Source organism: Centruroides sculpturatus, unplaced genomic scaffold, assembly GCF_000671375.1.
Source record: "Centruroides sculpturatus isolate CEXI.00-Female unplaced genomic scaffold, Cexi_2.0 scaffold231, whole genome shotgun sequence".
NCBI classification, from domain to species: Eukaryota; Metazoa; Arthropoda; class Arachnida; order Scorpiones; family Buthidae; genus Centruroides; species Centruroides sculpturatus.
In genome coordinates this window covers 351,927-367,871 of record NW_019384443.1, presented here as the reverse complement: position 1 = coordinate 367,871, position 15,945 = coordinate 351,927, and the positions used below count along the sequence as shown (strand labels likewise).

At 32.2% G+C, this 15,945-nt stretch overlaps 1 protein-coding gene across 1 annotated transcript in view; it reads right to left on the bottom strand.

Annotated features, from left to right (window-relative positions):
* The window catches only part of LOC111620229 (receptor-type tyrosine-protein phosphatase N2-like), a 135,663-nt gene that overhangs the window by 21,026 nt on the left and 98,692 nt on the right, over positions 1 to 15,945 (bottom strand). The window contains exon 14 of the mRNA XM_023362130.1: positions 4,405 to 4,593. Coding sequence (XP_023217898.1) covers positions 4,405 to 4,593 — 189 coding nt within the window. The remainder of the gene's footprint in view (positions 1 to 4,404; positions 4,594 to 15,945) is intronic.

Sequence of the window (15,945 nt, the reverse complement as noted above, 5' to 3'; positions counted from 1 at the left end):
TAGCATTAGAAGTGAATGATATCTCATCATCGCTATATTATATAAGATGTAGTAAGTAATTACAGGTGATGCGAATTGTTTTTTAGATGATAGACATTTTAGAAATTGATGATTGTGATGATGATGATAATGTGAAGTACTGTATACTTTCTTCATGCTGTACAGTACAGTACATATGACGAATGGATAGAGCAGATGTAAAGATAAACTATAGCATCGTCTTTTTTTAGATATTAGAAGTAGTGATGATGATAATCATCATCATCACATGAACTATTGCATACTTTATGTTTTACGTATGCTGAATGGGTAGAGCATTTGTGAAAATGATCAACTAAATCGTTTTTTTGATGATAGAGACATTTAAAGTGGACGACTGTAATGATGTTGTCTGTAAAGTTCGTGTATACTTTTTTTATAGTTTATTATAATAAGTAGGCAGGAGGATGAAAAATGAAGTTTTAATATATTTTTTTAATTGATAGAAATATTAAAAGTGGATGATTGTGATGATGATGGTGATGATGTTTGTAAAGTATGGTGCATACTTTCTTTATGGTTTATGTATGATAAGTAGGTAGAGCGGATGTGAAAATGAACAGTTGCGATCGCTCTTGTAATAAATGTGATGATATGCTTGACAGGAAAGTATATGGGATGCAATTAAAACTATGAGAAATTATACCTCTTGCTGAGTGTGGTAAACAATTTCTATGTTACGAATTATGTTAAATGAAAGTTTCTTTAATTATTGATAGATCTATTTAAAAGTTAAGTTCGAAATTGTTTATGTACGCTTTACAGATTGATCCTTGTCTATCCTTACAACAGACAATACATTAATTTCAATGTTTTAGCCTCTAGAGAATTAGCTTTGTTGGAAATTTCCGGTAAAATTATGGCTAGAATTTTACGAAAACGACTAAATTCGAGGGATTTGATTGTACATTTCGTCTATAGAATGCGTATATAAAGTATAAAGTTTGAAAGATTATTCTTTATAGGATCTGTAAGTAGATTAAGACATTAATTCTACGTAAATAGGATGTAAAATAGTGCTATTCTGTACACACACAAACGTGATTATGAGCAGAATTTACTGTATATTTTGCTTCGTATACAAGAAAAAATGATGATAATTTATTATTTAGAGTTATTTTACCGCTTCCTCTCACATAAAATGTATAAATTTGTGATGTTTTAACGTTGTTTTCTTTGTAAATTAGATAGAAAATATAGAACAAAGTTTAGTATTTTTCAATCTTATAATTTATTTTCCAATTATTTCAATAGTTACCAACTGAAGTAACTGTAAAGAATCAAGTCTAAATGTGTCAATATTCGCACCGAGTCTTCTTTAAAGAGTGATACATCTCTTTTGTCAAAGGTTGGATGCCATGTTACAATCCAATGAAGTAACATGTTTGGCAAAAGAGTGCTTCCTGACAGTAGTTTTTTCCCCTATCCTCTTCCCCACCTCTCTTTTTTTTTCTGTTGGATACAGTCTCTTTGATCCCTTAGATATCTGTATAAATGTCGTTTCAGACTGTAAATTCATTGGGGTGGTAACCATGGATACGGGATGGCGTCATTGTTTACACTCTGCACTTCTAAAGGTGTAAATACCCTGTTTGTTGCCAAGCCTATCTTCCTGTTCTATTTTCCATCTTTTCGAAACGGAACGCTCTATGCAAATAAGTAGTATTTGTGCCTTATTTCAATCCGTGCTCTTGCTCTGAGGCAGGAATTACTTTGCTGGAATGGAATGGTTGGTAAGTGAATGATGTCAATAGTCCCTCCGTTAGTAATTGATGCAAATGGAAATAGCACACAACAGACTTACTCTCAAAGAATGATCTTGATTTTAATTTTGAGGCAATTTTAATTGAAATTATCAAGGCACCAGGCATAAAATAATCCTTCAAACTATATAGGGGCATATTTAAAATCGCATATCTCAAACAGATGATGTGTACTGTACATAAGCCTCGGAGTTAATCAACTACTAAATAAGGCATTCTACTTTTAAATTCATCTGCATGTCTATCTGTACGTTCTACTTATACCTTTAAAAAGGTATAAATTATGCATGATTTTCTAGAAGATATTTATCATTTGACAACAACACAAGTTAAACATTTGATGGGATACGCTAACATTAAATTTTTTAAGTTTTTAGTCTTTCCATGGCTTATTTTTAGCGACTGAACAGTAGAAAAGTGTGTATGTGAAGATTGGGTATTGTTGTTTATTAAAATTTCATAAGTTTCTACTGTAAAATGTTTACTTTAAAACAAAATGATCGATCTAAAATAAGCTGTTTACGCATTATAACTGAAGAATTTAGCTACCATCGTGACTAAATGCACGCTTTCGGCACTATAAAAGCAACTAAATAGATGAATTTTGTATGCATTATAATGCTGTAGATAAAAAGGAATAAATATAAAACCGGAACTGTAACTGATGAGGGTCTATCGCAATATAAATCAATGATCATACATCATCAAAGTGGATTATCTTCTACTTTGTGTCGGTGCTGTGAAGGTAAAAAGATTCTATATTATAACAGAAACAAAACTAGTAAAGATTTGGGCTTAACAAACTCATCTAACGAAAGTTTCGGATGATGAAACGAATCCTCTGTTAATGCAGTTGTCCTTTAAAATAAGAAGGAAAAAAAAAGAAGAAAAATCGAGTGTCTCTTGTTATTGTATGAATTTTAAACGCTAACTATAACAACATATCTTAACGCTACAAAGGATCTGATGCACGTTTTCTACTTGGCTAGAATATCTACCCAGTTGGAATCAGGCGGAGATGAAAATGTTCGGTTGCAGGTGTCTCGATTCTCACCCTTGTCTACAAAAATCCCTTCCCGACATGTTTGTGCTTCATCTTCTATCTCTCTCTCTCTCTCTCTAGCTCTTTGTATGGATGGGAGATAGAAAAAGATGTAAGGAAATCCAGAATGAATGAAACTTAATTTTCCCCCCCAACAATCACGACGAGAATGAGGAAGAAAAAGGTGCGTATACGAGGGAATTAGTTGCGTGATCTCGACTTGATAGATGCAATAAAGATGTCATGTTTCAAACATCAATGGTAAAAGTGATTGGGCTTTAGAAGGGATTGAATGATTCCTGTATAAATTNAGAAATGATATTTCTTTTTTTTCCCTGCTGCAGAAAGTAATCTTATTTCAATCAAGAATTGCTAGAAATCTAGTAACTTCTAGGTTTTGTAAAGTCTCCATTAAGAAAATATTTCCCACTGGAGGTTCTTAGAAACCTTATTTCTACCAGGAATTCGAAGTCTATCAAGAAAATTTCCACCAATTCTGACATTTTTTTTCCTTCGTTCTTCTTCTTCTTCCTTCTTTCAGTTCTTCTTGAAGAAATTCTTACTTTTATTTTTGCTCGGAGAGAAAATTTATTAGAATTTTGTAACTTATTTCTGCTGTTGTTAAGAGAAATCTTATAGTTTTATGTTAAGGATGTCTTCTCGAACTAAAATTGTTCGGTTATTTGAAAAATTTTTATGATAGATCTATTGAAAAATGTTTTAAATTAATTTTTGTGTTCGTTAATATAAGAAAAAGCCTCTTTTCCTAGTCTAAATTAGGAAAAAAGCGCGTGTATAACATTAAATAAAGCGAATACAAACAAATTCTGTTAGAAAATTAGTGCCAATTACTAGGAATCGAGTAAGAGAAAACGGAGCTAACGAGTAATAATTTATCAGCCTACACTTATAGTTCGTAGTTTAGATGGTGCTCGAGCAATTTTGGAACCATTTCGAGCCAAAAGCTGTGTAAATTCTTCATAGGCCGAGTGCTGAAAAGTGTTTATAATCACCGTTAACGTCCTCGGTATTTCCTAAAGTAACGAATGGAGACAGTAAGAGTAGAAAATTAATACTAGAACCGAATTTACATCGATACTGTTATAATGAAGAATACGCAATTATTTATACAAGAAAATAAAACGTGAATAAACAAAATACATTCTATTAAAGGGAAATGTTAGAAAATTAGTCCCAATTATCGGTAGTCGAGTCAGAGTAAATGTAGCTTTAAAGTAGAAACAAGAAGTAGATGTAATTACAAGACGAAGAGAAAGAGTTCGAAGGAGACGCCTCTAACTCACTTAAGGACACGAAATGCAAAGGTTTTGGATGTAAAGAAAAGGGGGAATTGGCTAATTCCCTTTCTCTTGAAGCCTTCTTATCATACAAACAGAAGGGGGAGAGCATAGAATTATGCGTGTGGCTCATTTAATAAGATTTGTGAAGGTGGACGGTATTGGAAATTGTGTTTAGTATACAAATACTGGCATGCAAATATTTTTGTTTGTTTAAAGTTCGTTATACTAAAAACACACATAAACAAAAAAAAGTTCTCACCTGATAATCTTGGCTAGCTTCCGTTTCCGGATGGGCCAAACTCTGCAGTTTCTTCCTGGATTTGGCATGTTTTCGCACCAAATACACGACAGCGACAGCTACCACGATGCCCACGATCAGTCCACATAGGATAAAGGTCAAAACGAAAAGTCGTCGATCGTGTGTCTTGTTCACAACTTCGAACTTCGTCTGGAACGGAGTAAGAAAAAACAAAGTTTAAATAAGCATCGACTAGAGGACAACGGACATTAAAATTAGTATAAAATGACAATGAATTTAATTTATTGAAGTTGAATTTGCAACCCTCCTCACGGTTTGGTCATATCGACAGTAAATGTCGACCTTAATGTGACACAAAGTCTTGTTAACGACATACTTATTCTACAGTTGTATAACCTTAAGGTTACTTTTACGAGCGATAAAATAGTAGCGAAATGGCAAAGGAAAAACCGCAAATCGCTGCATCCTCCACACTAGCAGAAACGACCTTCCTCCCTTTAAAAAAAAAATTAAAAAATATCAAATAATAATTGCTCTGTACTTTCATTAAAGCGACAATTCCAACATTTAAAAATATCTACTAATTTATCCTGTGTTATAATTTTTTTTTAAAGAATTCGATAATCCTGAAGTGACGTCACCCGCAAAGGAAAAGATGGATGTCGTTGGAAACATAGCTCGGAGGAAGAGAATTGTTGCTATAGCAACAGGAGTTGGAATTGTGAGAGAGAGAGGACGATCGAACGATGTTGTCGCATCCTCTTAGGCAACTGGGATAACTAGCCGGTGAACTTTGACCTTTTACTGAGTGAGAACTTCTACCACGTGATGATACGCTACTATCCTGGATGTAGAACATGAAATTTTTATATACCACACTTATGAAAATCCTACAAAATTGCCTTAATTGAGCACTTTGGAGAACAAGACTTTAAATCTTTCTAACGATAATTAAGGCAACGAATTTAATTATGGATTGTTTATTATTGTTTTAACTTATAGAAAAACATAAAAAGGGGGCGATTTTTGCCGACATTTTCTATATATAACGCTCAAAACTTTGGTTTAATTAGAGCAGAGGAGGCTTCTAAGCGATATCGCTAATGTTAATCGCTAGTGACGTGGTCTAGCGATTTATTTTACTTAGCATAATTCATTTCTGTAACATTTTCCAACATTTTAACACGTAAATATCTCGAAAGTAAACTTTAAAAGCTATGTATCCCTTAAGTCAATATCGATAAGGGTTAACTAGGTTACAACATAATAGTGGAAGAGGCGAAAATTTATAATTAAATAAATCAATAATTAAAATTTAATAAACTCGACTGTGCATTAGTTATTAATAGAATGGCTAATTGAAGATCTCGAAACGAAATTGTCTTTACAATATAGAATAGCAACACTCTTAATGAAGATAATGACACTATGCGTGCTCTCTATTAAACGATAGATTTCGTTTAATTACATATTAAATTGAATGAAAGTCGATGTGAAATTATATTTTTGAGGTTTTGCAGGTGGTGAAAATACAAGAAAAAACACATAGGATGCGAAAATATTGCGCAAATATACAGGAAATACAAATGCCTTTACTTAAGTACACGCGCGCTCTTACTACACATAAAACACGTATATATCTATTATAGAGGGCAAACACGTGAACACACAGCAAACATCTTACACAAAGAACACATACGCAGGGCTCAGGCACACGTGTTCATACGGCAAACACATAAAACACACAAGCACGTACGGCAAACAGACAAAGCATCGAATAACTATCGTATGTATTAGCACACAATGTACACGCATCCCTATCGTATACAAGTAGGCCTCAAATAGGCCTCACGGAACAAATCCGTCTGATAAATTTAAACAGTAGAGACGTTGTTTTCAACGCTTTCGGTTCCCAGCCAGAAAGCAAAATAAAAAAAAAATCGATTTAATATGTTTACGAGGAAGTAAAACAACAAAAGTATTCGGGTTTCAGTGACAGATTTGGTGTTTGTCGTCTAAGCATATCGTTCCTTATAACTCTACGTCAATCAAGTCTGTAGATAACCTAAAACTACTTATCGCCCCTGGCTACGTCTGTGATTTCAAGACGAATATTTAAATATGATGTTTATCCACCACCAACGAGGTTCTAGATATAACTTATATATAGCGTGTGTGTGTGTGTGTGTGCCTATACATCTGACTGTAGATGTGTTGACATGTGCTTACCCGAGGACAGCACCCATATGAAAAGGGGTCAAAATACATCCTTCTCTCTCTCTCTCTCTCTCTCTCAAAGTTGTTTAATTAAAGGTCTGCCTCTTCAGTGAGGCAACAGGAGACATAATGAGTTGTAGTATCGTATTACTTACCAGGTAGAAAAATAGCTCACATCTCTATTGTCAGTGATTCTCTAGCGTAGCGTGCAAGTACTGGCGGGGAAAGAGGGGTGGCTTAATTGAAAAGAGGAAGTAAAATGAAAGAGTCCCTTGATGGAGAGAGAGGTAAGAGGAGATCCGAGTGTCACCTGTCGGATGTCGAGATACCTAGTGTGCATATCGCATTCAGTCTTTTATAAACAAGTAAGCGAACCTAAATGTATTTTCGGGGTTTGGTCTCATGTAGATATATATACGTATTTTTAAAATCTTCCCTTTCTCTTCTTCCTCCTCCTCCTCCTCCTTTTCTCTTGTAAAAGAGGGGGAACTTTTAAAACGTTTTTTCCCCGCATTTACTAATGGTAGATGGTGCACTTTCTATACTGTATCTGGATATCGTCAGATAAAAGTGAAGCAGAACGAGAAACAAAGCGGGGAAAGATAAGGTGCGATGCCTCTGCTATGTCTGCTTTATATTATGTTGGTTTGTGTGTGTGTCTGTCTGTGTGGAGAGAGGTAAAAACATGCCGAAATTTTCCATTGGGGAGTTGTATAGTGAAGGTAAATATGGGCTGGTTTGAAAGGAAAGAAAAGGAAGGAAATACGTTAGGACGCTTGAAGGAAGAGGACAAATATTCATCTGTAATAAGAGCTAGATTGGATACATAAAGTCCATTTATAATTGTCAAAAATGTTTTAACCATATTTATCTTAGCTAAAGGTATTATAATTTACTCAGGACCAATGTTTATGTATAAAAAAAGCAAATATACTCGGTTTTAGTTCTGTAGCTCTATTAATTCTGTTGAAGGAGATACTTTCAACAGAATTAATAGAGCACCCCTTATAGCATTTATACACTGTAAATTAATCCGTAAATCTTCACAGAGTAAGAGACTATATGAACATATGAACGAGAAGAAAAGACTAGATACATACAAGTAGGTGAAATAACACACACGAGAGTAAGATGAACACGAGGAACAAGATGGAGCCATGCACAAGAACACAATATGTACCAAAATCACATATCACAGCACTGACACGTAACACATGATATCAATGAAGATTCGAGGCAACGAAAAGTAATCTAGCCAATCTATCTATGGATAACTGATACGGGGGAAGAAAAAAGAAATTACACAGTAACCCCCTAATAGAAATGTAGGGATTAAAAATAAATTACACGGTTACACGCTTTAGTACGCAACACGGCCACGTGGAGGCACTTGTTTCGTGAAGGCGACCATCTGTTCGCGCCATCTGCCACTTTCTCAAAAGCTACAAACGAGTCGGAGGGGTTCTTCTTTGCCAACCAAATGGCTGAAGGAAAATTACTTCCGTCTCTTTATAAACGTCTGCTCATTTACAGAATTCGGCGATGATTGCTTGCACATGCAAAATTTCGAAATGTTTCGGAAAATTTCCCTTTCCATTAAGTAACGAAACTGGAAAATGGAAGAGATAGCTCTTCCGGGGAGAGAGAAGGAACGATAGAACGAGATAGAAATGCCAAAATTTTAACTACTTTTACTTTATTTTTTTTTTCTTTCCTACTCCGCCAACTTTTCCAGCTCTTAAATCTCGATAATTAAATGAACTTAATAAATTTCCCACTACTTTTAAAACACGCTTTCAACAATGAACTAAATTTAGAAGTGAAGCTTTACATCGATTGTTACTATAGCAGCATCGAATTTAAAGACGAAATTCTATATGAGGAATGTAAGATACATTTTACAGTATCAATTTAAAATTTAAAAAAAAAAGCAAACATCATTAATTAATAATAAAATATTTGAGAAAATCCTCTTTGCAAAACTCATTCAATATTGATGGATGTTATTCCTATAAGTAAGCAACAAACAGTGATTTCTTCTTGTCTGTCTCTTACATCCCCAAGCTAACTGTTTACTTTTTTTTTTTTCTTTCTTTCTTTTTTGTATCAGTAAGAATCATGTTCATCAATACTAAATGTATATTTTATTTGATTCGTAAGAATTAAAGCATTATAAATTCAATAGTTAAATAGAAAACAGGACGAATATCCTTTCTTCTTTTTCCCCCTTTATGCTTTTTGCTCCCTTCTCTCTGTTTACTCTATTGAGAGTAGGATGAAAAAGGAAAACATTTCATTAAACATAGAGGAAGAGGGGGAAGAAAAGTAAGATTTCTCTTATAAAATGAAAATAATAGTAAATTATATATGTATAAAAGTTATATTTATGAAGAAAATAAAATAAAATTTCAAGAATTTTTGTCGAGAATTCTTTCCCTGTATGTAAGTTGAAGGTGGACTTAAATTCTGTTTTTCGTACATGAAAATTGGACTGAAGTGAAATTCTTATTTCTAAAAAAAAATATAAATAAATATTCCACTTTTTTTAAATTGTAGGAAACGAGAAAATGTATAAATAAATCCATTCTATACGGTTAAAAAAAGAAATGTTTTCTTCTTCTTCTTCACGCAGTGATTTTAATAATTTTTATAAATTGAAATTCGTGAAAGCCTTTAAAATTACATAAGCTTAGATACATCGTGTTCGACTGTGTGTCTACCTACACAGCATGGAAAGAAATTATTATTTCCACGTTTAATCGCTTAAAAGTAATATAAACATGAATTTTAATTTACAGAACGTATATACGTGTATAGAAAATACCTACAGATAAATCATAAATTGTGATGTAATATAATGATACTTCATGTAAAACTATATAAGCTTCATAGCTAGTATAGGTCTGTGTGTCTAGCCAAACAATATAGAAAAAAATATATACTCTTCCCATCCTTCTACCGCTTTGGAAGGATTACACAGACCTAAAATTCGTACTGTAAATATACGTTTATATAGAATACCTGCAAATAAATCAATTTTTATTAACCGAGTTTTATGAAAGCCTTTATAACTACAGAAGCTTACAATTGTGTCAGCTCCGTCTGTGTGTCTAGCCACTCAATGTAAAAACTAAACTATACTCATTCATCTTCTTCCATCCAAGAAAAATTATTTAAATCTAAATTATTATTAAAATAATAATTATAAATAGGACAAATATTCCTNTACCGCTTTGGAAGGATTACACAGACCTAAAATTCGTACTGTAAATATACGTTTATATAGAATACCTGCAAATAAATCAATTTTTATTAACCGAGTTTTATGAAAGCCTTTATAACTACAGAAGCTTACAATTGTGTCAGCTCCGTCTGTGTGTCTAGCCTCTAGCCACTCAATGTAAACTATACTCATTCATCTTCTTCCATCCAAGAAAAATTATTTAAATCTAAATTATTATTAAAATAATAATTATAAATAGGACAAATATTCCTACTCGTAAATAAACGCTTGTAGAGAATATCTTAAAAGATACAATCACTAAATTGTGATGTAATTCAAGGAAGAATCGTCGACGTATTGTCGAAATTCCTTTCGATTATCTGTTGGGAATTCCAAGAAAATTTCGATCAAGGAATGAAAATCACGGAATTCTTCAGATACTTCGAAGAATAAGGAGAGAGAGTATTTACGTCAACCGACGTTAAAACCTCATATTCAAATATATAAAATTAAGATTTACTAGCGCTATTAATTCACCTATCGACTATATAAGAAAAGAAAACAATATCACCTATATATATTATCTTTATATATATATATATATATTAAACCATCTACTGTAATAACCTGACTGTCGGCAGATGGTCGTTTCAGAGAAATCAATCGAACTTTCGATCCAATCTTTTACAACATTCAGAAAAGTCTGAGTGACAGTTTAGGAAACCGTATCTTATCCCAATACAAACCTTAATATGTATTACACGCCACGAAAGTTATAAATCTTTCTAAAAAATTCATGCCGTGGGTGTATTTTGTAAATTATTAAAGATGTAACCGTATATGAATAATTCATTAATAGTGAAACCGTGTGTCTGTATTTCTGTATGTGTCGTGAGGCCATCTTTTCTAGGGCGATTCTACTCACTCTCTAACTCTCTCCCCCAACTCTTACACGTTTTCTTGTTAATTAATGCTCTTATTTATGCAAATTTGTTATTGATAAATTTGTCGGGATAAGTGTTTATATAAATTGATGGTCCTACTATGATGTGTGAGTATTAGAATTGCTGCACATGAATCATGCCATCCGTTGTTATTGTTTGGATCATTTATATCTTTGCCCTTTGGGTATGGTCTTCCTTAATATCTAATGCTTACAAATAGATGTTACTCGTGTATTGTTTATTATACATGTATCCAATTTAACATCTGTTCGGAAGTAAATTTAAACAATTAACTATTTTTTTTTTCACTTTTAAAGCTATCTCATCTGGTCAGCAATGGTTTAACTATCTCATCAGGGGGTCTTCCTGAAAAGTTTTCCTATGTTAAAATATTAAAACAAATAACTATCTCTTTTTTACCCTTAACTACCTCAGGGGCATTGAAATCATTTAGAAAATTTTTAATTATAAATTTCCGGGACAACTTATTATAATTTTATTGAAGAACATCAAATTTGCATTAAAATTGCTTTTTCATTGTCGTTGATGGTTTAAATGGAAAATTATTTTTAAGTTTATAAAAAAATTTACTTTTTTTTCGTAAAGATGAGAAGATAATTAGAGTATTATTGCGCTGTAAACATGTTTATGTATGTATCTAGTTACGAATGTGTAGAATAAACAGGACTGTTGTGCGATTTAAACAATTTATAATTAAAGGTATACAATATGAGTGTTATAATGTGTTTTTTAAGCTTAATGTAGACATTAAATACGTCCTTCTCTATAGTTCTTTCATACGCTTTTATGCTTACTGGAATATTGAATGAAGTGTAGTGCGAGGTGATGCTGTTAGAACAATCACAAGAAAAATTCGAAATAAAAATTACGTATAAATCATGAATGGGGATAAGTAGAGTGTAGACTACATGATAAAATCTGTTTCTGTCATTTTCAGGTCTTAATTTTTCCTAACCAATCATAGTATTGTGGATGTTGTATTTTGAAATAGAGCTTATTGTTGTATGACTGATACAGAGCGACAGTAGATCCCTCAGCATGTGCCAATACCCTGGAGAGGAGGACAGAGAACCAATTACCGCTGTGTACACAAGTGTATGCTGTTGGAACGTCCCCTACGGGTTTTAAAACGCCGATTCGACAGATCCCCTGCACATGTCAAACTGAGGATGCGGGTTTCATAATGCCGGAGTCCTTTTATCCAACTCTCCATTAAGAACCGTCCATCACAGTAGACTATGAAATGGGAAGGGAAGATTTTCTTTCACGCTTGACAGACTTGTTGGCGACATCCATTGCGGATACTAATTGAAGACACGGGTTTCGCATCGTGGCAATTTACTTGAGAGTCAACATATGCTAATATACCTTGTGGATAGTGTTAAGGGATATGAGGTTTGTTTTATAAAGTATCAAACGAAAAGTGCTCCATTAGCATACACAACTTGACAAACTCGCTGACTGAATGCATCGGCAGACATTCAATCTTTTATGAATTACTTTACATTAAACCAATCGTTCAGTTTTGTCCCGAAATTTCTGTTTAAATTGTACGAAATGTAATGTTTACCGTATAATCAATAATGGACAAGTCTGTATACGTTTGATAAACAGATCAAAGAGAATTACGTAACCTGATTTCCTATCAAATTTTTCTTATCTCCACATCTTATATAAGAAAATATACTTGTAGATTCGATATATAATATAAAATTAAGTCATTGTTTATTCTTACAATTTATTAAAAATTTAATTTAATGTATTTCTGGCGAATTGTTTATGTTTTGAAGCAATTTTTCGAGTTAAAAGTCCAGTTGGATTATTGAAAAGCTTATAATTCAACTAAGAGAGACCCACTAATGCCATTATGTGGTGTAGCAGTCAATATAATGAAATAATTACAAGTTAAAGAGATTACAATTCAATCAAAGAATATATTAAAAGGAAGAAGTAACAAACTGTGTGTGTTTAAATCACAGGAAATGTCATTTTGTAATAAGTAATTTATTAAAAAAATGAACAAATGATTTTTTTTTAGAAGTGTAGTTTTCATTAAATTTAAATGCAAATCGTTAGAAAAATGTTTATTACTAGAATATTTCTAACTTCTAATTTAATTTCTCTATCGATTTTTTAATATACTATCATGAAAAAGTAGTAGTCTAATTTATTATTATTATTATTTTAAATGATCTGTAAAATTCTCTCTCTCTCTCTCTATCAGAGGGGAGACGTCAAATGTTAAATATTAAATTTCTACCCAAGTGGCAACAGGGTTCCTAACTAGTCATGTGACAGCTAAAGAGAGTTCACGGAAACTATTTAAAATTTAAATTTTTAGTTACGTGTCATCAGGTTCCAATGGGATTCCAGATTATCTAGTCACATACAAGTGAAGTCCCTATAGAAAAGTTTCGAATCTAGATTATTCCAATTATTTTCGATTGATGGAATTTTCTTTTTCCACATATAAAAATGCCAACTACTAACCAAAAATTGACCGGAAATGCAGATAATAATATATTATACTTTAGAAATGTTTACTAATCAAATTTACAATACACGAATTTTAAATTAATACATAAAATATCAATATATATAATGTCTGCGACACGCAAATCGATAGCCGAATAACACACATATTTGGATAATTTCCAATTATAAAGATTTCCTGTCGATTAGCTCCGTTTCAATTTGAAATTTTTAATCACGCGTCAAACAAGCCACCGATCGGAGCGGCCTATACAATAAAATAAATTAAAATAGGACAGACAACGTCTCCGATTGGCTTTACAATGACGACACGTGATTAAAAATTTTTCTTTTAATTTAAAAATTTAAATTACGTATTTCAAATGCAACCAATAGTAAGCAGTGGAATTTTTAAAAAGTTTTTTTTTTAAAAAAAACGCCACCTATGATTTTTGTTTGACGCTTTAATTAAAAAATTAAAAAAAATGGATAAATTTAACCGAAAAAAATTGGTATTTTTATGTTTTATTTTTAAAATAAAATTGTAAAATAAAAGTATTTTTGAAGTTTCGTCGTGTAAACAGTCCATGTTAGAGTTTAGGCCTAAGCAAGTAGATTTCTACTGAAGTCGAAAGTAAGTTTACTTTCGGACATATTTGCTCGGCTAAATAAATTACTGCATGGATATACTGTATAATGAAAGATTACGAGGCAATGTCACTTACCAAATATCTTCTAAACGAAGATAAATCCTGAGACCATTAAGAGAATCCGAATTCCATTACCAAAAGGCAGACGACGGAAAAAGCAGACCCCTAGCGGGACTATTAGGTAAAATCGAATGAATATCGTCTGTTATTTTATATTATTATTATTATTTTAAATGATCTGTAAAATTCTCTCTCTCTCTCTCTATCAGAGGGGAGACGTCAAATGTTAAATATTAAATTTCTACCCAAGTGGCAACAGGGTTCCTAACTAGTCATGTGACAGCTAAAGAGAGTTCACGGAAACTATTTAAAATTTAAATTTTTAGTTACGTGTCATCAGGTTCCAATGGGATTCCAGATTATCTAGTCACATACAAGTGAAGTCCCTATAGAAAAGTTTCGAATCTAGATTATTCCAATTATTTTCGATTGATGGAATTTTCTTTTTCCACATATAAAAATGCCAACTACTAACCAAAAATTGACCGGAAATGCAGATAATAATATATTATACTTTAGAAATGTTTACTAATCAAATTTACAATACNAAAATCAATTCCACGTGTTCTGTAATAGATTAATTTTTTTTTAATATCAGGATTGATCGATAATGGATTGCTTTTTTAAAAGTCGATCGATTACACGTGATTGATTATAATAGACCAATATAATTCATTATTTCATTAAATATGCGAGTTCGTCATTGGACTAATTTTATTATCATTGCTTGGTTACGATTGGATAGAATTAATTTAAATATTTGAATCTTAGTTTTGTTACATATCACTTTAAAATTTTTATTTATACCTTTTATTCCTATAGATTATAGGACAATACTACAGACTTTAAGCATAATTGTTCTATAGGCTATTTGTAGGCAACAGGTTTTTATATACAGTCGACCTCCTATAACACTGTTGATAATTCCGTTTTATACGAATTCCATGTTGCATGAGTCACTTAGATTTTACAAATACGTGAGCCATTCACAGCCCGGCACACATATTTGTAAAATCTAAGTGACTCGTACAACATGGAATTCGTATAAAACGGAATTATCAACAGTGTTATAGGTGGGTTGACTTGTATTAGATCATTTGTTAGGTATAAAATCCCATAAAGGCTATGCTATAATATATAGTTGGTTTGCTGTATGTTAAATAACAATGTAAATTCGTCTCTGTAATCCAAAACACACGCTTTGGTAGACTTTTCTCACAGCAATTTCTGGTTAGCAAATTTAACTTTTATTACTCATTGAACTACAAATATATTTCGGGTTGGTATAATATACTCCAACCCCTCTTCAGTGCTAGTTCAAATAAACAAAAATGTCAAAACATGACTATGTTATATTACATTAAATGAAACAAACCAAAAAAACATCAAAAACACTTACATTTTTTCATTAAGTACATAACAAAATTTGTTTCTTATTTTGCTATTTTCACAAACTATAGGGTAGGAGGGTAGACCGTTTTACAAACATCAGTTTTTGTTTTAACTTAAATACTATGCATGCCATGTTCATATGTAAAGACAAATAAAGACTGCCATAGTTTAACTTGAAGGAGAGATTAATACTAAGGACGGATGGATTACGTCTGTTCTCCAGATGTCTATTCTGCAAGGTGGGGACATTAACACCTCTATCCCCTGACCAAGTGATCTCTTCCACTGGTTCTCCGAATTTTTCACCATTGCAGATGTGGGGTTAAGGGGAGTGGTACACACAAACATTTTAAAAATTTAAAAATCAAACATTTGTATTTTATATAAAAATTAGAATTTTTCTTTCCATTTTTACAATTTTCAATTACACATGGGTATATAACAGACACAGTAAAAACCAATGACACAGTAACAAAAAATCCATACGTATGTAAAAGCTATTAATACACAAACAACAATATCATTAAACCAGTATTATGGAAATTTACTATTACCAAAAAAA